The sequence below is a fragment of the Serinus canaria genome, chromosome 1A, assembly GCF_022539315.1.
Source record: "Serinus canaria isolate serCan28SL12 chromosome 1A, serCan2020, whole genome shotgun sequence".
Classification (NCBI taxonomy): Eukaryota; Metazoa; Chordata; class Aves; order Passeriformes; family Fringillidae; genus Serinus; species Serinus canaria.
The window spans coordinates 49,796,502-49,817,971 of NC_066314.1; the positions used below are offsets into that span (position 1 = coordinate 49,796,502).

At 54.2% G+C, this 21,470-nt stretch overlaps 1 protein-coding gene across 5 annotated transcripts; it reads left to right on the plus strand.

Moving 5' to 3' along the window:
* The first annotated feature begins 472 nt into the window (after positions 1-472).
* CARD10 (caspase recruitment domain family member 10) lies at positions 473-21,264 on the plus strand. 5 transcript variants are annotated; one of them, XR_007779349.1, is made up of 22 exons: positions 780-860; positions 2,772-2,990; positions 3,311-3,448; positions 3,770-4,095; positions 5,965-6,147; positions 6,504-6,659; positions 6,779-6,904; positions 7,048-7,242; positions 7,342-7,479; positions 8,206-8,321; positions 8,552-8,592; positions 9,287-9,407; positions 9,864-10,044; positions 10,872-10,995; positions 11,346-11,586; positions 11,872-11,941; positions 12,279-12,378; positions 12,699-12,857; positions 14,817-14,938; positions 15,580-15,695; positions 15,920-16,211; positions 21,187-21,264. XR_007779349.1 is itself a non-coding variant. In XM_050982998.1 (21 exons), the coding sequence occupies exons 3-21, from the start codon at positions 3,319-3,321 to the stop codon at positions 16,125-16,127; spliced, it is 2,853 nt and encodes a 950-aa protein (XP_050838955.1). In that variant the 5' UTR covers positions 473-601; positions 2,772-2,990; positions 3,311-3,318; the 3' UTR covers positions 16,128-16,784. The 5 variants fall into 5 exon arrangements, 3 of the variants coding, with proteins under 3 accessions (XP_050838955.1, XP_050838935.1, XP_050838961.1); XR_007779348.1 differs by lacking the exon at positions 21,187-21,264 and adding an exon at positions 18,696-18,787; XM_050982998.1 differs by lacking the exons at positions 780-860; positions 21,187-21,264 and adding an exon at positions 473-601 and having other exon boundaries at positions 15,920-16,784.
* Positions 21,265-21,470: the final 206 nt, after the last annotated feature.

Consider the following 21,470-nt stretch of genomic DNA (forward strand, 5'->3'; position numbering starts at 1 on the left):
ATCCACTGTGCCAGGCCCAGTTGCAAGCCCCTGCATGCCCTGGAGTACATCTCCATCACACTGCCCTGGGGTGTCTCCACACCCAGTCCCACCCACGGACACGGCTGAGGACTGGGGCCAAAATCTAGCCTGCGGGATCTCTTCTTGGCCTGAATCAGGCATCTTTCCAACACTTTCAACTTTTCCCCCTTGCTTGGATCCCCCCTCCAATCCAGAACCAGGCCAACAGCTTGGGTGGCCTGGCTACAATTTCTGCAGCCCTGGAACCAAAGGAAGCCTCTCCTTATGAATCTCTTCTTTGTGGAAGAGCGTGGGGGGGGGGCCTGTGCCTTGCTGAGGAGACCCCCATCCTGCGCGGGCAGGGTCCTGGACAATGTGGGCTCCCCCTTCCCCCGCCGATCTGTCGGGTGCGTTTCAGAAGAGAAGTGGCTGGCGAGCCACATCCTTCCGGGGAGCAGCTCTGTCCCAGGGCTGGCGACCGAGGTGGGTTAGGACGGGACACAGGCAGAGAAAAACCCTTTCCTGGCTCGCCCAGGTGAGGAGCAGCCGGCGGCGCTCAGGAATCGGGAGTGGCCGAGGGGGATCCGCCCCCGCCCCGCCGGTGAGTGCCCCGCGACCCCCGGAGGAGGGCAGAGCTCAGCTCTGCATAGCCCGGGGGGCCGGCTTCTCTCCAGGCGTCTGGACGAGGGAGGGAAGGAGAGGGAGGGAAGGAGAGGGAGGGAGGGAGGGAGGGAAGGAGAGGGAGGGAGGGAGGGAAAGAGGGTGGGAAAGTGCGGGGGGTGGGCAGGGCGCTTCAGACACACCTGCCGGGGCGGCGAGGCGGCGGCGCGGAGCGGAGCGGAGCGGAGCGGGGATGGCCGGTAAGGGCGAGCCCCGGCCGGGAACGGGGTCCCGGGGGCCGCGAGCCCCGCCGGGCCCCTGTGCCGCGGAGGCGGCGGAGCTCGTCGGCATCGCCCCGGGACGTGAGTTTCGCACCGGCTCGGGAGCGGTGGTGGTGGTGGTGGGGGATGTCTGCGCTTCTTATCCTCTTCGCCAGCCCCTCCTCAGGAATGAATGGCCTCCGGCTCGGCGCTTCTCGAAGAGCGCCTTCAGACCGCCGATAGGGAAGTGCTCCCTCCGCCCGCCGCGGGAGGGGGGCACCCCGGGCGGGAGCGGGAGCGGGGCTGCCGGCTCTGGAACCTTCTGTCCACCCCTCCCCTCTCGTTCTCTCCCTCCCTCTCCCTTTCCACCTCTGCCGAGCCTGCCTGCCGAGAAACTGGTCGCTGCTTGTACAGCCGGCTTGAGTTTCTTGGAGAAAGAGTCTGACTTAAAGGGACAAATCTGCTGTAGAGTTTGAAACAGCTCAACTTCTGTGACCTGCTGCTGCATCCCCCTCCAGCATACTTTCATCTGTGTGGCAAGAGTCTCAAATGAGAGTTCAGTTTCTGCAAGAAACACTGGTTTTATTCAACACAGAACAATCCATATCTGTATGTGTATTTAGGCTCCTACACTCTTTGGTGCAGAAAATGAGACACTTGGGAATCTTTGTGGTGTTAACAGTTCTCTGTTCCTGCTATCTTCCACCCATCAGACCCCAAGCCTCCTGTGTTTATATCTGGAGGATTCACTTCTGCGCTGTTCTCTTAGCCATCCTCCTTGTTGTGCTGGCTGTCAGTCTGAAAAAGCATGCCATGATTTGCACCACAAGTAAAAAAAAAAAAAAATCCAAACCAAAAAACGAAACCAACAAACAGAACTCCACCCTCACATTTCCAAAGAAAAGGAAAAAGACTAGACATTTCCTTTCCCCATGGAACGTGAACCTCTGCCCTGCCCCTGGGGATGTTTGTGTGCCTTGGCTACCAAAGCTGGACTTAATGCCAGCACCACAGCAGCAGGTAACTGTGCACATGTCGGAGGAGAAATGGCTTCTAAGTCTCAGGAGAGCTTTGCTCTGCTTTGCCTTGACAGCTAAAAGGATTTGTGCTGGCCTGTGAAGCAGACTTCATTTCTCGAGTGAAAACAGATAACACTGTTTGAGTTGATCCATAGCTGGAGAGAGCACATTGCACATACCTGCTCCATCACAGCCTGTAGGACTTAATGGAGCAGGTTCACCATGGCTCTGACAGGTTTTGGCCCATTCACTTGAGGGGTTCTCTCTTTATTTGGTTGGCAGAGTGCTTGCCTTGTTTCTACATATTTTCAGGGCTCCGTACAGCTGTGTGGAAGATAGACCAAAGATATGCTCATGTGATTCCCTGCTGATTCCAGTACCTGTAGCCAAGCTTCTCTGTGGGATGGTGCCCTTGAGAACTTGTTTGGTTGCCAATGCTTGGTGCACAGTGCGAGGGATTCATTTGCTGGATACTTTCCAGCCCCAAGGATGAGAAAACATGTCCCAGGCTGCAAAAATTCTTGGTCCTGAGAGTTTCTCATTCTCAGGGATGGGACAAAAGGGAGGGTGTGTGGTGGTTGGGAGGATTTAAGAATATTTGAGAGAGAAGGTTTGTATCTTCTCTAGACTTCCTACTATATAGGCTTCTAATTCCCTTATGCACCGCTTGCCTTCTGCGTATCTAAGGCTCTAGGTGGACACTCAAGATGCTGCTGAACCCATTTGAACGTAAAATATTTCCTAATGTACCTGAGTCCCATTTGCAAGATTGGACAAATGGATCATTTGCAGAATCATACCTCGACTCACGTTGTCCCATACCTACTTTTGCCTTCTACCTGTGCTTCTCTATCGTTCCTCATAATTTTCTCCTTTCCTTTTATCCTTACAGCTGTGGAGAATGCAGCTCTCCAAGCGAGCAGCCTCTCAGAGCAGGAGGAGGAGGAAGACACCCTCTGGGAGAAGATTGAGAGTGCCCGACACCAGCTGACCCGCTCCCTGAACCCGGCCAAGCTGACCCCGTACCTGCGCCAGTGCCGTGTCATAGACGAGCAGGATGAGGAGGAGGTGCTGAATTCCTGCCGATTCCCTTGCAAGAGCAACCAGACAGGTGGGAGAAGACACAAACTTGCACTTGGATGGGCCGGGTTTGGGTGGGATAACGTGGTTTTGACACAGAGTGGATGCTTCACAAGCAATGCTGCTCCCTCAGCTTTGGTGTTCTCTGAGGTGCTCTGTACCCAGGGCCTCCCCCTGCATGCACACAGAAGAGGGCAGTGCTCTCACCTCATTCTCTCTCTTCTAGCCACTCCCATTTTTGTGGATGGAAGTAGAACTGATGGAGATGCTATTTTCATATCATGAAGTGAGGATACACTGTGTTCTCTGTTTTGCAGGGAATTCATCCTAGCTCTTTATCTGTTCTTCCAGGTTACCTGATGGACATCCTTCGGCGCCGTGGAAAGCGAGGCTACGAAGCCTTCCTGGAATCCTTGGAGTTTTACTACCCAGAGCACTACACAAGGCTCACGGGGAGGGAGCCAGCCCAGCGCTGCTCTATGATCCTGGGTAGGAACAGGTGCTCTGTTCTCCCTTCAGCTGTTGCTTGCATGGGAAGGGCCAGAAAATTTTGTGCAAGTTCATGTGTCTGCTTAAAAATCGGGTTCATGCTGGCAGTGTGTGAAGAATCCTGACAGTTCTGTACTCTAGAACTGGCGGGGGAGGGGCCATGTATACACGTGTGCCAGACTGGTGCCATAAGCCTGGGACAGCAAGGGCTGCAAACCCTCAGGAGAACTTGTCACCTCTTGGTGGAAAACAGAGCATTGGGCAAATCTGTTTCTTGGGGTTTCAGCAGCCAGGAACAGGTTCTTCTTTGTCTCTCCCCAGATGAGGAAGGCCCTGAGGGACTAACTCAGTTCCTAATGATGGAGGTGAAGAAGGTGAGGGCTCAACGGAAAGAGCACCTGCTGAAGGAACACCAGCTCCAGGTGAAAAACCAGGCGTTGGAGCAAGAGCAGGTCCGGCTGGAGCAGCAGCTGAAGGAGCTCCTGAAGGTGCAGGAGCGCTGCCAGCGGCTGAGAGAGGAGTGGGACTCCAACAGTGTGGAGCTGCTGAGGCTGAAGGACGAGAACTACATGATGGCCATGCGCTACGCACAGCTCTGCGAGGAGAAGAACGGGGCCGTGCTGCGGAGCAGGGACCTGCAGCTGCTGGTGGGATCCTGGGGAGCACAGGGTGGGCAGTGGGATGTGCTGGGGCTCTGACGACCCAGAAGGATGCACACGGATGTCCACACATGGTGGCTTGCGAGCGTGAAGGAGCTGATGGCACACAGGATGCGTGATGGGGATTCTGCCCTGCTCTTGGTGGAAATGTGCCCTGCAGAGAGGCTGAGGCATGGGCAACAGTGCAGGAGGCTCGCCACTGCCCGGGGGCAGCTGGAGATACATCACCAGCTCCTGCCAACTGGTGTAGTTGGAGTTATATCTCTACAGGAGGCAGAACCAGGGCTGATGCCTTCCCTGGCATCCCTGGATACTCAGCTGGCTGCTGGCACCACGAGATGCCCTGTGTGCCCCTGCCTGTGCTTGCTGCCCTGTGCTGCCTGCACTGCTCTCTGGGCAGCACAGGCAGGCAGCAGGCAGCTCCACGCTGTCAAGCTGTGTGTCTGTATTTACTTTTTCCCCTTCAAGGGTTTGCGTTTTCCTCTCCCTAGGGTGGCCAGTGGCTGTGCAGCCACCCTCACTGGGTGTGTTTGTGTGCTGCCTGGAGCTGCCCAGCCTGCCTTGCTGAGCTTAGGAGCCTTTTGGCCCAGACTCGATTCCCCGTGCCACTCCCCACCGCCTCCTCATGTCTCTCATGACGTTTGTAAGACTCATGCCCTGCATAGCTTCAGGAATTTGTGACACTGCACTCCAGCTGCCAGGCTCTCACCTCCTGCAAACATGCACCCATTTCCTGCCTGGGCAAGGACAGCCCTACCTTGAACCTATTAATAACCCATATTTTTAAGTGCTCTGCTGCCTTCTGGCATTCCCCCTACCAGTCTGGCCCTGGACCTCTCACAGAGCCTTGTGATTTCCTGTCATACCTCATTCTGTTCTGCCAGTGGCAGGATCCTCCTCCCCTACCTTTTTTTCCGGCATTCCTGCCAATGCCAGCTCCTCTGGGCCTCCCCTGAGCAGGGAGGTGAATCACTGGAAGGTAACTGTGGGCTGAAGAAATCCCCTTGGAAGCAGCATCTCAGCATTCCTTCCCCTCCTGACTCTTGGGTCCAGAAGTGTCTGGTCCCCAAAAGTCATTGTAGGTACATTCACAGAAGTAATTCAGTTCCTGAATCCCTCCTTGCCAATTTTGGCAGTGCTTCTTGATGGCTTAAATAGGCTTCTCCTGTCCTATTTCCTCTCAAAGCCTTACTTACCTGTGAAATTGGTTCTCTGATCAATCTTATCAGTCATTACAGGTCTGGCAAGACTTTTCTTATTCTTAAAAGTCTCTGACCTCTGCTGTCTCCTGTTGGTGAGACATGTTGGTGGAGGAATGTGGGACCAGGCCAGGGAATGATGATGCCCCTGTAGTACTGCCCTGTAGTAATCTGCAGCCTCCAGCAGCTTTAACCTCAAACACCTCCCAGGCCAGAGGTGGCCTCCCACACTGAGTAGCCTCCAGTGGATTTTGCTGCTGTGAATTTGTTTCTCAGCTGCTCTAGGAGTCTTTGAGATACTCAAACAGCTGCTGGCCCTGGCAGTGCACCAGAGATCCCCTGTCCACCCACGGTCAAGGCAGCTGCACTGTGGATGCCCCAGGGTAGCAAGAAAGTTGTTACACCAAGAGATGATCCTGAATATGATTATGCAAGTGCGTCTTCCTCCTCTCCCTGAGGGAGAAGCTTTTGAGTGCAGCTGTGCTGCTAACCTTGGCCCAGCAGTAGGATACTCCTTTACATGGTTGCCTGTGGTTGCCCCCTGTGCCTTACTCGCCTCCAGACCTGTTTTCTTCTCAGCACCTTCTCTGCTTTGCTCTCCTAGTAAGGCAGAGGTGCGGGGCCATGTGTGTCAGACTGTTTCTTCCCTGGGTTGCAGGTGGACCAGCTGAAATGCAAAGTCTCCAGCCTGGAGGAGGAGTGCAGCCTGCTGCGGAAACAGGCGTCGGCAGCGCCCCAGCGAGAGGCGGAGGAGCGGGGCCACCCTGACACCGTGTCTGAGCTGTGGGCTGAGAACCAGCGGCTCACGGCATCGCTGCAGGAGCTGCAGGGCATGCTGCAGGTACCTGCCAGGGCAGGGCAGGCTCCAGGTCACCTCCTTTCCTGAGCCATCTCCAGTGATGTTTACATGGCCACTGGAAAGGTGGGGAAATTGTTGGTTTGGGCTGGCCTGTCCCATCCTCTGAGCATATTGCTTGGCTGCATAGTGGTGGCTGCCATTGCATCCAGGTAGTGACGGGTGCTTTTTTCCAGCTCTGTAATTTTTGGTTGGGATCACAAGTGTGACTCTGTGCCTTGGAGTGCACAGTAGATTGATGCTGCATGATAATGGCAGTTGTGCCAATCTGCCAGTCACTGCCCTGCTCTGTTGCTCCCTTGGTGCTTGTGGTGCAGTGACAGTGCCCTCCTGACTCTTAGAAACCTGGTGAGGGCCCAGTGCCAGGCTCTGAGCAGATCCTCCTGGACATCCTGGAGCATGATTGGAAAGAAGCCCAAGACGACCGGCAGGATCTCTGTCAGAAACTCAACTCCCTGCAGAATGAGCTGCAGTGGGCCGAAGAGCTGAGGGATAAGGTAGGGCATTCATCACTGCCTCTGTCCCTGCACACCAAGCAGGGCCTGGAAGAGAGGGGAGGGATGCTGTAAGGCAGTTGCTTTCAGGAAAGCTAATGCTCATTGCTTGCTATTACCAGTACCTCCAGGAGGTGGAAGATCTGCAGCTGAAATACCGAACGCTGCAGAAGGACTGTGATCTCTACAAGCATCGTATGAACACAGTGCTGCTGCAGCTGGAGGAGATCGAAAAAGAGCGGGACCAGGTAAATTGCTTTTGACTGCCCAGCAAGACCAGGCCTCTGGATACCTCTCCTTCCCCAGTGGATCTTGTGCAGCCATGCCAGGGTGGGAGGTGTGCATCAGCTGTGCAGTTCTGCGTCTTTTCTCACGCTCTGGCTCCTTGCAGGCCATCCAGAGCCGTGATGGGGTGCAGCTGCAGTACTCCCAGAGCCTGATTGAGAAGGACCAGTACCGCAAACGAGTGCGGGCCCTGGAGGAAGAGCGGGATGAGCTCTTAAGCAAGCTGAGCCAGGCAGAAGGGCTGAACAGCACGCTGGAGGCACAGCTGCAGCGCTGCCAAGGCAGCCGCAGCCTCAGCAAGGTGAGGGTGGCTAGAAGGAAGGGGAAAGAGGGAAGGTAGAGGGGTCAGGACTGGTTTCTGGAGTATGCAAATGGGATGATGGAGTCCCTTTTTTCCCAGATGTGCAGCTCTTCCTACTCCCTCTGCTCCAACCTCAGCAGCACCTGGAGCCTCATAGACAACCCTGCAAATGGACTCATGGATACCCTAGGGACTTCTGTTACCCCATTCCCAGGGGACTCAGCCATTCAGAGCATGGTGAGTGCTTGACCACGTGAGGCTGGCCCTCAGCCGAGGTCAGTGGAGACACTGCTCAGGAAGGGCACACAGGCACTGGAGTGGCTTTATCGTGAGCTTGTGACTTGGTGTGGGGTGGTGTGTAAGGCGTGAGCAGATCTCAGATGCAAAGCTCTCAGTCTCTAACAAACTGGCCAATGCTGCCCTAAAGTGGGTGAAAACCCTTTCATTCCATATGACACCCTAGAAACCAACAGCCTCATGTAAGATGCTATCCTCCCTAAAATGCTGTTTAATGTATGCATGCTAGAGGAGAAATCCAGACTCTTTTGAACCCTATAGCAGCATTGTGTTGTTTTTAGGGGAGTCAGGTTCTATCCTTTGACTCCTTGAACTGTCATGCCAGAGCACCCTGAAATGGGCAGTCCCACAGGTTACTCACACTTATTCACGCCTCTGGCTGTGTGGTGCTAAACCAGGAAGATAAGGACGAGGGCTGGATGGTCTGTTCATCTGCTACTACTCCCACAGCTTGTGCTTTGCAAAAAGATGGGGATGCCATGTCATGGATCTCTAGCTGAGCTATCTGCTTGGGAAAACAAGGTGCCCCTGGGAGTTTGGAGGGATGTGGATTATCCTAAAGAGGGTTGTGGTAGCCAAGGAGCTGTTTGCTCACTTGGCCTGAAGGGAGGGGAGAAGTGGTACTGGGTGTTGGTGTTAGCAAGCATGTCTCTCACTCTGCCCAAGGATGAGACTCCCGACAGTGAGAAGGATATCAACCGCCTTTCCACCTTCCCCTTCCCTCCCTGCATTGGCTCCATCCTCCGTCGGCAGCGGGAGGAGAGGTGCATGCCCCACAAAAGGTGATTGCTAAGAGCTGCTTGGCTCCTCTGTGGGAGGAAGAGATGCCTGACGGGGTTAGGAGAGACCCTGGAGTGGGAACTGAGTGGAAAGGCTGTCTGGAAGTTGTGTGGTGGCTCCAGGGGTGTTTGGGGGTGGTGGGGAAGTCTGTGGAGCTGAGATTGAGAATGAGATGAAAACAGGCTTTGGAAAAGCTTCTGCCTTACAGATCTATTTTGTGTCTCCTTTTCAGCTTATCATGTGGCTCCTTTAGCAGCATTGAAGATGGAACAGGTACAAGACTTTCCCCAACAGGCACCTACCTCCACTCCACCTTTTGGAGTAGGTGCTGTGGGGAAAGGGGTTGGACAAGTGACCCTCCCTCACACCTCTGGTTTGTGCAGCTCATTGCAAGGGCACTGAACCTGTAGCGTGGTACTATGGGACCTCGTATCCCCCCGTGCCTTGTCAGGCACAGCAGCTGGAAAAGCTGGCTTTTCCCCTGCAGAGCAGGTAGCTATTTGCATCAGCTCTGTTTGGCTCATGGAGAGCTGTTGAGGGGAATAAGTAATAGAAGAGGGAAATACTTTTGCCCTGAGGTGTTACTGGATGCTGCCTTCACTTGCTACTACCTCTGTGATGGGTTGTAAGTCTCCTGGAGTTAAGAGGAACATCCTGCATCTTGGTGCTGGCAGGTCCTGTGGTGGGTGCTGGTGGCTGATCTCCAGGCATATCCAGGTAGCCCTGGCTGCTGCTGCCTTCTGACCAAAATGCTGATGAAGGGAACGAAGATTTTCTTCTTCTCAGGAAACACGGGAAACCCTTTTATTGAGGGTGACCATTTTAAACCTCCCTTAGCCTCAGTTTCCCAGTCAGATGCTAGAAAATGGTCAGGAGAGGATGGCAGACACTTGGCACCCCCAGAACATGAGCTCCCTGTAGCATTAGCACAGGTAAAGTGCTCCCTCTCCCTTTTGCTCTTTCCTAGGAAGCAGTTTTCCTGGCACCTTGCTGGAGGCCTTCTCCTCTTCTTCCAGCAGCACCTACACCAGGGTGAAGTCGGAGATCTGCTTGTCCACGCTTTCCAGCCGCAAGGAGGTCACCAGGAGGTGACTGCTGCTCTCTGAGCTGGGCACACTGTGGTGGTGCTTGAAGGGGGCATTTTTTGGTGCCAGGGACCACGCTTGGGAGACCTTCCTTTCTGACCCTCCCTTGCAGTTGCAGGCCCTTTCTTGCTAGTGGGAGAGGAGAGAAATGAAGATCTTCTAGTCCTGGCTTCTAGCAGGACTTCAAGTTTTTGCACTGTCTTATTGATTATGGCAGGGGTGGAGACGTTTCTCTGGGCTGGACATGCAAGTGCCTAGCTAGGAAAGGACTGTGGGAGGCCAGCTTGGCTTTGGTGGTATGGATGGTGGGATAGGAGGGGATGTGGGGCTTCATCAGCTCTGTGTGCCCTGATGAGTCACGAGCTCCGTGCTGCTGTAGCTGGACACAAGGCATGGGGGACTGACTCTTAGAAAAGGCAGTAAACCTCAGTTGCCAGACTTGGCATTTCTCCTTGCCAGGTCACTGGTGGTGCAGCTCACTAGTGTGGGTCATCCCAGCCACCCCTCACCCCAGGAGAAGAGGCTTGGAGCAGACATCTCCATCCTTGGAGGGAACAGGACAGGAATTTATGTCCAGTGGGTCAAGCCAGGCTCACAGGTTGAAAAAGCAGGACTCAGGGAAGGGTGCCGGCTCCTTGAGGTGAGTCTGGGAATGGGCTCCTTTTGTGGGTTTGCTAAGCACCTGTGATGATGCAAGGAGTGCAGAGTGATCCCCAGTGCAAGATGACCTCTCCCCAGCTTGAAGTCCACCTTCATTTCTCTTATTTTCTGGGGCTGCTCCCTGTCTAGAGCTTTACAGCACAAACACCCACCCAGGTCTCACAGTACTTGAGTGTACCTGTGCATGTAAAAATGCCAAGACCTTCTGAAACCCTTCCTTGAGCTGTGGGAAGGGAGAAACAAAAATGAGTCACACAATTAAGATGCCAGTACAGCTTTGTGTCCCTCACCTTTGTGTCTGTCACCTTGTGCCTTTTCAGAGCAGTTTGCATCCTGCATCCTGCACATGCCCATTGCAAACCAATCAATTCTGGAGCAAGATTTCTCAGGCCTTTGTGACCCTCCTGAGTTATAGAGAATAATTGCTCTGAAGAAAGCTCCTGGAAGGAGGGAAGGGCAATTGTTTTGCCAAGAATGACACCACTTGAAATACAGCTGCACTACTTGAATTAATATCCCACCTGTAACTGAAAACAAGCCAGTGCTTCTGCTCCCACACACATTCATGCACACACACATTTCCTTTCACAACAGCCCACCATCCAGACTGGGTGATGGCTGGCAACAGGTATTTCAGAGGCAGAGGAGGGAGCCAGAGGCAGACTGAGGATGCCTTGTCCTCAGATACAGTTTTCCCCAGACTTGCCTCACTCTGTAAAACCTTTTGTGTAACCCTGATGGGTGAGGGAGCCTGGGGGATGCATGCTCTTCCAGCCCTTAGGTCTAATGGCATCGGGTCCTTGCTAGCTGAGGGTACCATCGCTGAAGGAAGAGGTGCTTTCCCTGGAGAACTGCACACGGGAGGTTGCCTACCTGAGCCTGCTGCACTGGGATGAGCCGTCTAGTCTCATCTTTCAGCTCGACCTAGAAGGTAAGGTACTAGCAGCTAGGTCACCTTCGAACCTGAGCTCTTTGCCTCTCTTTCTAGACCCTCCACTCAAACCTGGAGTTTAATCTCAGTTATTCTCTCTCCTCTCCTCTTTGGTCCTAGGCCACCATGTCAGACACAGGGGTTGGCCATAGCTCCAGTAGTTTTCCCTCTGGTGTGACTTGTGCATCCTCTGAGTTACAGAACAGAGGTACAGACCTTCTGTCTGTTTGCCTCCTCTGCACCCCAGCCGCAATCTAGAGCATCACAACTGTGCTGGGGACTTGGCTTTCTTATTGGTGACTGTTGTCTACTGCGTCCCCACCTGTGGTGACCTGTGTTCTATGCTCCAGGATACCAGCCTCTGCGGGCAGCTCTGGAGGAAGGGAAGAAGTTTTCTGGAGACTCGTTCTACGTGCGCACCAACGTGTCCCTCCTGGAGCCGTCGGACCCGTACGCGCTGTGCGTGAGGTGTCGGGAGATCCTGCACGTCACGGACACCATGCACAGGGGCCGCCTGGAGTGGTACTGCTCCCGCGTTGACCCCTTGACCCTGCGGGACCTGGACAAGGGCACAGTGCCCAACTACAGCAGGTAACCAGCATGAGGAGGGAGGCAGGGGCTACCTGCCCCTTGTCTGTGCTGGCCATCCCCTAGCGGTCCTGGAGCTGCAGACTGGCCTCTTGGTGGTGATGACTAAGTCTCGTTCAAGGACCAGTGTGGAAGTGTTTGGGAGCCCTGGAGGAACTGGGAGGTTGAGTGAGGGCTTTGCTATGCCTATGCTTCAGCAGGTCTTTGGGATTGGTGAAGAGGTTCCCAGCATGCTCTGGCCCCTGGGGCTTCTGGAGTTGCTTGAGTGCAAGCTCTCTGTCTTTTCAGGGCTCATCAGCTTTTGAAGATCCAGGAGAAGCACCAGATGCCTGGGCAGCAGAGAGGCCACAGAAATACCGTAAGCCAAAGAAGCAGGTGATGAGAGCCGTGGCATGTGCCCATGGCCATCTCACCACCTCGGAGACAATCTGCCCCACTGTGTTGGTAAACCAACTTGTACAGAGGTAGCAGATGGGTTAGCAAACAAGCTTTTAGGCCACGCAGTGTTACTGCTCTGTGGCTGCTTTTCTACCACTTCCCCACTTCCCAGACTGAACCTAATGGATGGCAGTCCTAGTCCATTGCTTTTTGTAAGGGTGCTCCATCCTTTTTGCTAGAGGATGTTCTGCAGCCAGTTCTTCATGTGTGTGAAAAGGGCACTGCTCTCAGGCTAATTCCCCTCACTTTCTCCTCAGCTAAAGAAACGGGCCTTGAGCCAACTGCGCTTGGTGAAATCCAAACCACAGAGGAGCCCAGAACAGCCTCCCCAGAAGCTGTGGCTGGACCCCTGCTCAGGTGAGCTGTTAGCCCTGTGCCTGCCCTGTCACCCTTGGAGACCCAGTTGTCCCCTGGCCATCCAGCTTTTTGTGGAGAATAAACTGATGTCTAACTCAAGGGAGTCCCAGAAAACAGGCAGGGGGTCTACATCCAGGGTATCTGTCCATGAGTGAGTGTTGTAACCAGGGTAGGGTCTCTCCTGGGACATAAGATGGTTTGGTAGGTGCCTCCGTGATTCAGGGTGAGGAGGTGGTACAGAACGATGGGATGGTGTGTAGGCTCTCCTGGTCTCCTGTGTTCTCACCTTTGACTTTCTCTGCTTCAATGCTGTCTTCCAGACCCAGACATGAACCTGAAGCCTTACAGCCTGGTGCGCCCTGTGGTGGTCAAGACACCCCGTCCTGTGGTGCTGTTGCCAAGCTGCATTGCACCACGGCTCATCAGGAACCTGCTGGACCTGCCCACCTCTCGCCTGGACTTCCACGTGTGCCCAGCAGGTAGGCAGCAACACGTGGTTGCTCAGTCCATTTCAATGAAGAGCTGCTCTTTTCTTGGAAGTTTGAGTTATGGTCTCATGGGAGTCTTGAAAAGCCCATGAGATCTCTCTTCAGAGGGTATGTGTGGGAATCTCTTGGTCTTCCCACATAATACCTGTTGACAGCACACTTTTTTTGGCTGAGTGTCTGCAAGATGTTCCCTGTTGTTTTTAACTGTGTCCTATCCCTTTGGCCCACTGGGAAGCCAGCCCTCCCTTCTGGTCACCTGAGGCATGAGGATCTTTTCTCTTCCCTTGAGTAGTGGGTGGTGGTGTAGCGTTGCTTTGCTGCTCTGGGTGGCTCTTCCCAGAGATGAAAACCCTGGCTGATGTGGGATCTGCAGGTTGACTTCATGCCAGCTCTTCCTGCCCAAAAATGGGAGGATCCAGCCTTAGAGCTGTTACCTCCCTCTTTTGCCAGGAGATGTGATGCTGGCACACGGCTGAAGAGGCTGCTGGGGAAAGGGCATTTCTCCCATAGGGAATGTTCAGAGAGGACAAGTCCCTCTTTCCTCCTTCCTCCTCACTTCTCCAGTGCTCTCTTTCCCCGGTGTTTAGAGTTCTCCCTTTGCCAACTGCAGGACTGAAAAATGAGTTGGTTTATTTGTTTGCGGGGTAATGATGAAGGTAGTGAAAAATCTCTGGTTTGCTGAAGGATGGCTCTGAAAATTCTGGCTGCTGGGCTTCTCAGCTGAGTGACTTGGCCATATATCCTGTCCTGCTGAGCCCTCTGCAGGGTTCCCCTCACACTGCACGGGGGACCTCCTTCCAAGCTTTTACTGTGATTGGGAACTTACACCGAGGGCAAAAACTCCATTGTCCCCTGCTAGTTTTGCCGGCTGCAAGGGAAGGAAAATAATCCATGAGTCCCAAGCCATCTTTGTTTGCTGCCTGTATTTTCTTTCAATCTTCCAGGAGAGTCTGCTGCCTGCAAAGGAAACATGGCTTTGCAGGATCCAGGTCTGCCTGGGAAATACTGTGTCACCAGGCAGAGGATGCCCAGCCAGCCTGGAACCTGGGATAACTGGAACATGCTCTGGACCCAGTTCCAAACATGCCTTCTGCTAAAAATATTATTTTATTTCCATCTTAGGGACAATCAGCTCCTAAAAGTCTTTTTATGATGCCTCCTTATGTTTCCATGGCAGTGTGGGTAGCTGCCTAGAGCAGCATTGTGGGCAGGGGAAGCCTGGCTCCTGCCTCAGCCACACTGGAGTGCAGGGCCTGTGGCTCCCAAGCCAGGTCTGGGTGTGTGTTTTGTGTTATCCTCCTTTGGGAGTTACCAGGGGCACCTGGTTCTCCTTGCACTGACCATGCTGCATCCAGCTCTGTCCCCAGTTCTCTGTCCCAGCATCACCTCTGTGCTGCCTTCCTGGTGCTGGCTGCTGCATGCTGTCCTGCCTCTGAGCAGGCTGCCACCAGCAAGAGGAGGTTCAGCTCATTCCCATTTTCCTCCCACTCTCCCAGCATACACCCACTCCTCTTGCTTCCCAAGCCGTGGTGCTCACTTACAGGAGCCGTGTAGCACTCAAACCCTGCAGAAAATCCATCTGGCAGGATAAAGTGGTTATTTTTCTGCCATACTCTGTTAGGGAGGGGTTGGGACAGTGTAGCAGTGGGTGGATAATGTCTGTGAGCTAGCTTAGGCTGCTGTGGTACAACACAAGGTGCTACTCTTGCCATGCAAGGTGTCTTCAGCTGTGATATCTCGCTTATTGCCTCCCAGAAAGCTGCAGGAGATCCATGCCCAAAGTGTGATGCTGTATAATTAGTCTTGCTCTCCAGAATCTGTAAACACTGAACTTTTACTGGTGAATAAGCACCAGTGCAGCAGCCGACGTGTGGGATCTGAGGTAGAAAGGCTGTGCAGGAGAGAGAAGGGGCTGACATCTCCCTCTTCCTATTTCCTTTTGGCTTGCAGAGAAGCTGGCAGGAGGGGATCCCAGCACGACCTATGCTCAGGAGCACCCTGTGCCTAGAACTGCCCCCCAGGACCAGAGGGAGAGCGGACGAATCCACATGATCCGGGAGGCAGTGGAGAAGGTGCTGAGGCTTTTGGTGTGGGGAGAAAAGGCCAGGATGGGGCAGTTCATTCAGACTGGAGGAGAGGAGGGGGCAGCTGACTGGGGGAAGAGGGAGAGTGGTGTGGTGATAGAAAAGGAGCTGCTTGCTCGGGGGTTTTGTCATTTGGAGAGTGTTTCAGGTCAAGGTGCTGTGGAGTTGTGGAGCAGCAGATACGGACATTTCTCTGAATCTCTGATGAGCTCAGATAAAATAAATGGGAAATGGGGATTTGTGGGGGAAGCAGTGGGACATGCCATACTCAGAAGTGACCTCTCTGCTCTCACATTCCTCATGTTCACCAAGGTGGCAACAGCTCTGCTTAGGGCAGAAATGTGAGGCTGTGGGTGACAGCGATGACAAAGAGGATGTGAAGATGAGCTGTGGCTGAGAGAGAGGTCCAGTGAGCTCTTGGGTTGGATTGGCAGTGATGGAGTGGGTGACCCTGCTCTTTAATTCTCTCCTTTTCTGTTGGAACTGTCCATAAATCTCACTTTTAATGGAATTAGTATTGGAAAAGCAATGATATTGCACAGTATGGGGTTTGATTTAATGTAACTGTCAGGGGCTGGGGTTATTTTTTCTCCATTTAAATCAGTAAATCTATTCAATTTCCTTTCCAGAATAAACACTGCCTGCTAGAGCTGGGAGTTGAGGGTGTGAGGGATCTAATTAAAAGTGAAATATACCCCATCATTATCCATGTCGAGGTCACTGAGAAGAACATTAGAGGACTCAGGTGAGGAAAGAGCATGGCATGGATGGAGGGTGTCACGGGAGGAGAGAGAATCCCTGCTCTCTGTTCAGAGACAGAACAAGGATCAGGCAAGAGCACTGGATGTGTGTGCTGGGCTTGGTGCTGTGAGGGGAGAAATTCCTTCCTGTAGTGCGAGTTCATTCCTGGGTGGTTTTGCCATGCTACCTCTTTATGTCAAGGGTGACATTTGTCCTTGTTTCCCGTAGGAGCTTGCTGGGGAAGGCAGGCCAGCGGGACTCGGAGGTGCTGAAGGTGTGCCGTGCTGTGGAGCAGGCTCTCCACACCCTGCCCTGCTCCTGGGCCCGAGTGGAGCCCCACGCCTGGAGCCGTGCCCAGGAGCTGCCCAAGGTGGTTCGTGGCTGCATCTTCCAGGAGCAAACTCGCCCGCTGTGGATTGAGGAGGGCGAGGACTGAGTGGGGGGGTAGCAGAGTGGCTCCTGCCACCTACTGTCCCCAAGAGCTGCTCTCAGAGGTCCCTGCCTCCCCAAGCCCTTCCAGGTAGTGTGTTCTTCCTCCATGAGGGGATGCTGGTAGCTAAGGCCCCCCAGGGTAGCCTTTCTCATCCCCTCGAGGGCCACCAAGAGTCAGGAAGTAAGAGATAACTGTGCCTCCCCTGTCTGAGCTTTCTGTATTTCATGGGAAAGGCATCTTCCACCATCATGGTGGAAACCACCCCTGTGGGCTGTTCCCTGTCACCTTGGGCTGCCCTCCTACGTGGTCAGATTGACAGACAGGGAACGTAGGGGAACTGTGTGGGATCAGGCTGCCTAGGAGCATTTCTCACACAGATTTCAAGCTCTTCAGCTTTTCTCCTGTCACCACCATCTCCCCCGCCCGGTGGCACCGTGTGCTCCGGGTTCTCTCTTCCCATCTACCTCGCCTCTGGCCCCAAGGCACAGGGAGCATGGCTCATACACCTGTGACCCACTGCAGCTGGAGTGACATTCAGGTTGCAACAAACCCTCTTTTTATAGGAGCTGTACTCTTTATTGCTTGTAAATTATTAATGGAGCCTTTCATTGGCAAACCGCCTGTAAAGGAGAATTAAATACCATTCATAATGGGAATGGGTGGCAGGCTGTGGGCTTGTGTGTTACTGGGAAGGTGTGGGTGGAGCACAATGGGATATTTTTCTCCTCCTTTAGGTGAGACCCAACTGCCCAGCCCTCCAGGGGAAGGAGGGAGCACTGCTGTTGCTCTTGTAGGGCAGCAAGAAGTGTGGGGAGAGGACAGCTAAGTGTGCCACAGACTAAGTCCCCTCCCTTTTCTAATTTGCCCCTGGTTTTCAGTCCCTTGCTCTTCCCAGCACTGATGCTGGTCAGGGTGCTTTCTCCAGGGAAAAGCTCACTTGAGTTTTGAATTATGTCTGGCTGAGGTCCCTAGAGCTTTGCATCCCTCCATGCCCTGGTGAGCATGACGTGTCAAGCCAGCTACCTCACCCTCCTGGGGGGCAGCAAGGAGACTGAGCCCAGCCATGCTGCTGGGAGAAAGGGGGACAGTGCCCCTGCAAGGTGGGGTTCTCACTCTGACATGGGGCCCAGAGTAGGTTCAGACTCTGGCAGAGGGAAGATGGAGGCTTTGGGTAGCCACAGCAGTGCTCATTTAAACTGCATGGTTCTGGATCCTGTTATGCAGCCACCATTAGCAGATGCCATAGGAAAGGGATGCCAGGATACCCGTGCTGGAGGGAGGTGGTGGTTGTGGTGGTAGGTGGTTTTTCCTGAGGCATGCCAGAGGAAAATTAAGTCTGTGGCTCTGGGAGGCTTGGGGCTCTTGGGGCATGAGGTCAGGCAGAGTTTGCTGATGCTGGGGTCAGTGGGAGAAGATGGGCAACCAGCACCAGAGTCAGGTCCTCTATGTGTCCCCCTTGCCCCTATGGTTTGGCATTGCTGGTGCCATACACTTGTGAAGCTCTGAGCAAAGATTAACTTGCTGATCTTCATGAGTCCCCTGTGAGGTGTTATTTCAGGCTCTAAACCAGTTGCTTGTGTCTTTTATGAGGACGAGAGTGAAGGGGGGAGGAAAGAAAATGAAGATTTTAACTTGCAGTCACTAAAATGTAGAGCAGAGTCCTCGCTCTGCCCTGGAGCCATGCAATTCTTCTCTCAGGGAAGGGGGAGCTGGCATATACAGGGCTCCAGATGAAAGCTCCCAAGTGGCATCCACTCCAGGGGATGCATCCTCAGCATTCCAGCACAGCCAGTCCCCTGGGAGGGTGCTTGCCCTGCAGGCAAACAAAGTGGGATTCTTGTTGAACTGATGAGAAGACAAGTCCCAAAACAAGTTCCCATTCACCCTGTCATGGATTTGGAGATTGGAATTTGCATCTTTGCTGGGCAAAAGTAGCAGTTGAGTATTGAAGGAAAACACTGTGTGTGAGGCACTGTGACTCAGGGCTTCAAACTTGCCTCTGCAGGCACTGGGAACCAGCCCCAGCCCTATGGGCTGGGCTGAAGGGGGTTAAAAGCAGCCCCTCCATCTTGGGCAGTCAGGCTGTGCTCCCAGCTTAGCCCTTGCTGCCCTCCCAAAGAATCGCATCCCCCAGCACTTCCTTGGGCCATCAGTGCTCTCAATCACCACAGGGAAAGGGAGGGGAAGGGCGGGTGCTGGGAGGCAGGCTGGCACTGCCCAGCTAGCCAAGCAGCAGCAGCACTGCCTTCCCTGCTCCCAGGTTTCCATGCTCTCTCTTTATCCAGCTTCTCTCCCCTGAGGCTTTCAAAATCCAGCCTTAACGTGTTCTGGACATGGGTGAGAAGTGGAGCAGAGGGCTTCGAGGCAAATATAAATGACCCTCTCTGCCCTGCACACCCCAACCCACCTTTTTTTTACCTCCTAGGGGGGTGGCTGCCTGCTTGGAGGAATGAGTCATGGGTTAGGTAACAGGCACAATGCAATTAGCAGCCCTGGGCACCAATTACCAGCTGTAGCAGCCTTGTGCAAACCCCTGTAAAGAGTCACTGAGAGCAAGATTTCTCTCTCCAGGGGAATTGTCGTGGCACATGTGTCACCCTGGGAAGTCCACAGTGGGCTCCTGTTCCAGCAGAGTTTCCTGGCACCATGGTCTGTATGAAGTGGCTTTGAATTGTATTTGTAATGTCTTCTGGGGCAATCACTAAGGGGCCTGCCTGTGCCCTACCTGTGCCTCCCAAATGATCTCCTAAGCCAGAGCTGGGAGGTGCTGCAGGATGCCTTGGAGCTACAGAAGCTTCCTTTACAGGTGCCTGAGGCCGCTGGCATATGGCTGAAGCACTCAGGGAGGTTAATTTCTGGTTCAGAAGCATTGACCAGCCGTGTGAGCAATCCCAATCACACCAGGTTCACATCCCTGCAGTAATGTAAGGCCTGAAGGTGAATGACTCCCCCCGTGCCCCAAATCAGTGTAGGAAAGCATCAGTATTCAAAGGGATCTAAAAATAAAACCTGCAGGGACTCTCGAAAGGGGTATGGGAGATGCTCTGGAGATGTTCTTGCTTCAGGGGAAGGCAGGAGTCTTTAAGACTTAGAGAAATACAGGGGAGGAGGGAAGAGAAGTGGATTCAGTTGTTTCTTCCTTACAAAAGTAAAAAGTTGTAGCCAGGGACATGGACAGAGTGAAAGTATGTCTGAGATGTGGAGGAACTGAGCACATGGGTTTAGCCCTGCAGGGAGATCTTCCCTGTGTGCCTGGGAAGTGCCTGTGGCTGGCTAGACACACGGTGGGAGTGTGGCACAGAGGGACCCTGGCAGGCTGCCCTGCCCCTCTGTTCTAAGGTCCCATGATCTGACATGTGCATGGGGCAGGGTGTCCTTTTCCACATGGAGCCATTCCACACCCCTGCCAATTCTCCTGGGCCCCAACTTATTACTTTTTATTTTTTTGCTATGCTGAGATTGGATGCCCACAGCTTGTAGCTCCCTGAGGAGGCGCTCTGATTTCGGCAGCTTATATAGAGCACTCCCATCCTGCTGTCCCCATGCTTGCTGCACAGGGAAGCTGAGATGGGGACATAGATATCATCTCCCCTTCTGGGCTGGTTATCTCTCTGGATCTCTCTGGCTACTCTGTAAAGTGGCCTGCAGGTAGTGTGAAGGGGGACTGCATGGTCACCTACCCCATATCTAACTGAACCAGCAAAAGCATGCAGCAATCTGTGACACTCACCCCAAAACTTCCCTTCCATGGTGGTCTCTGTCCTTGTCTCTATCCTCTGATATCCCTGTCCCTTGCTGGCACCCAGAGGGCTGGAAGTGAAGGTGGCTCAGGGGAGACCACTGGTGAAGGTGGGGGGGTGAGGAAGGAGCTGGAGGTGCCACTTTGCTGCTGTGCCTGCAGGTCTCTGAGGTTTTCCAAAGAGAGAGGACATTCCCTTTCCTTTCCCAGGGAGAGTGCGGCTACATCTTGGACAGCACAAAAGCCACAAGGGACAAATGGCTGAGCTCAGCCCTGCTGCAGGGGGCAAGGGCCTGGGTAGGACATAAACTCAGCAGTGACACTGCACCCCCTGCCCCCACCCTGAGCTCCCACAGAAGTGTTCAAGGCTGGGTTTGATGGGCTCTGAACAACCAGGTCTAGTGGAAGGTGACTCTGCCCATGGCAGTGGGAACTGGATGATTTTTAAGGTTCCTTCCAACCCAAGTCATTCTGTGATTCTGCTGGAAGGGAGGCAGTAGGCCCTTCCTCGTGCTTTTGGTTGCTGGTGCACCTCTTCTGTGAATGTCACTGGTTCTGCAGCCACCAGGGCAGCAGAATGCTCTTGGATATCCTGGTGGGGGTTGCAGGGCTGGAGGCAGAGGAAAAGGGACCTCCCAGAGCAGAGTCTGGTTTAGGGAGATGGGTGTCAGAAGTGGCCATCACACCCCAGCTTGAGACTCTGGGGTGTGGCGGCAGGAGGGACAGCAGGGAACACACAATTCTGCTTTGGGAGGCAAGAACTGGGACTAAGAGGCAGGAGCAGCAACTCAGACCCGCATCCATAGGAAAAGTCTGGGGCTGAGGGAATTCCTGGGGAAAACCCGTTCTCTGCAAGACCGACAGAGGACCTTGCACCTTAACTTCACCTGAACCCACATCAGTGTCACCGTCCCCTCCTCTCTCAAGAGCAGAGATCGGGCCGAGCTGTCACAGAGAAGCGGGGAAATCAGTCAAGCAACAGGTTTGTCCTCCCAGACCTGCCGTTTGTCACCTTGCAGGTGTCCCAGAGCGGGGATGCGCTGCTGAGGCAAACCCACTGTCAGACTCGGGCCTCCCCCAGCTCCATCCTTCCTCTCGGGGCCGGCGCCCCGCCCCGTGCCCGGAGGCGGGACCGGGGCTGCGGGGGCGTCAGGGGCTGTGGAGGGACCGGGCTGCGGGGGAGGGCAGGGGCTGTGGAGGGAACAGGGGCTGCGGGGGCAGCAGGTGGCGAGGAGCCCCGCTGCACCGCGTCCCCGCCGCCCTGCGCCCGCCTGCTGTCGGCTCGCCTCTGTTCACTGGTGTCTTCTGATGTCTTCGGTCCAGACTTCCCCCTCATGGCTCTGATCTCCTTTGCCGCCCCCTCAACACCCAGCCTGGGACACTCGGCCTCTCCGTCGGGAGCAGGGATGCTCGCTTTCCTCCTGGCAGGCTGTGCGAGCCACGTGCAGTCCCCTCGGAGTGTTTTCCAGCCGTGAGTCCCTGCCTCGCTGGGTCTTTGAGCTCTCCGTAGTCTGTGAAACCCCCCCCTGCTTCAGCGGGATCCTTCAGCTCTGCTGACTCTCTGGCTTCCTGGTCTTTCCCCACCCTTTTCCTTGACCACATCTGTT

What these genes read in the sequence shown, in the direction of transcription:
- CARD10 (XM_050982978.1), top strand. An exon ending in GCAGCCGCAGCCTCAGCAAG is followed by an intron (nt 7,243 to 7,341) that starts GTGAGGGTGGCT and finishes CTTTTTTCCCAG; the next exon opens with ATGTGCAGCTCTTCCTACTC. An exon ending in TCCGGGAGGCAGTGGAGAAG is followed by an intron (nt 14,939 to 15,579) that starts GTGCTGAGGCTT and finishes TTTCCTTTCCAG; the next exon opens with AATAAACACTGCCTGCTAGA.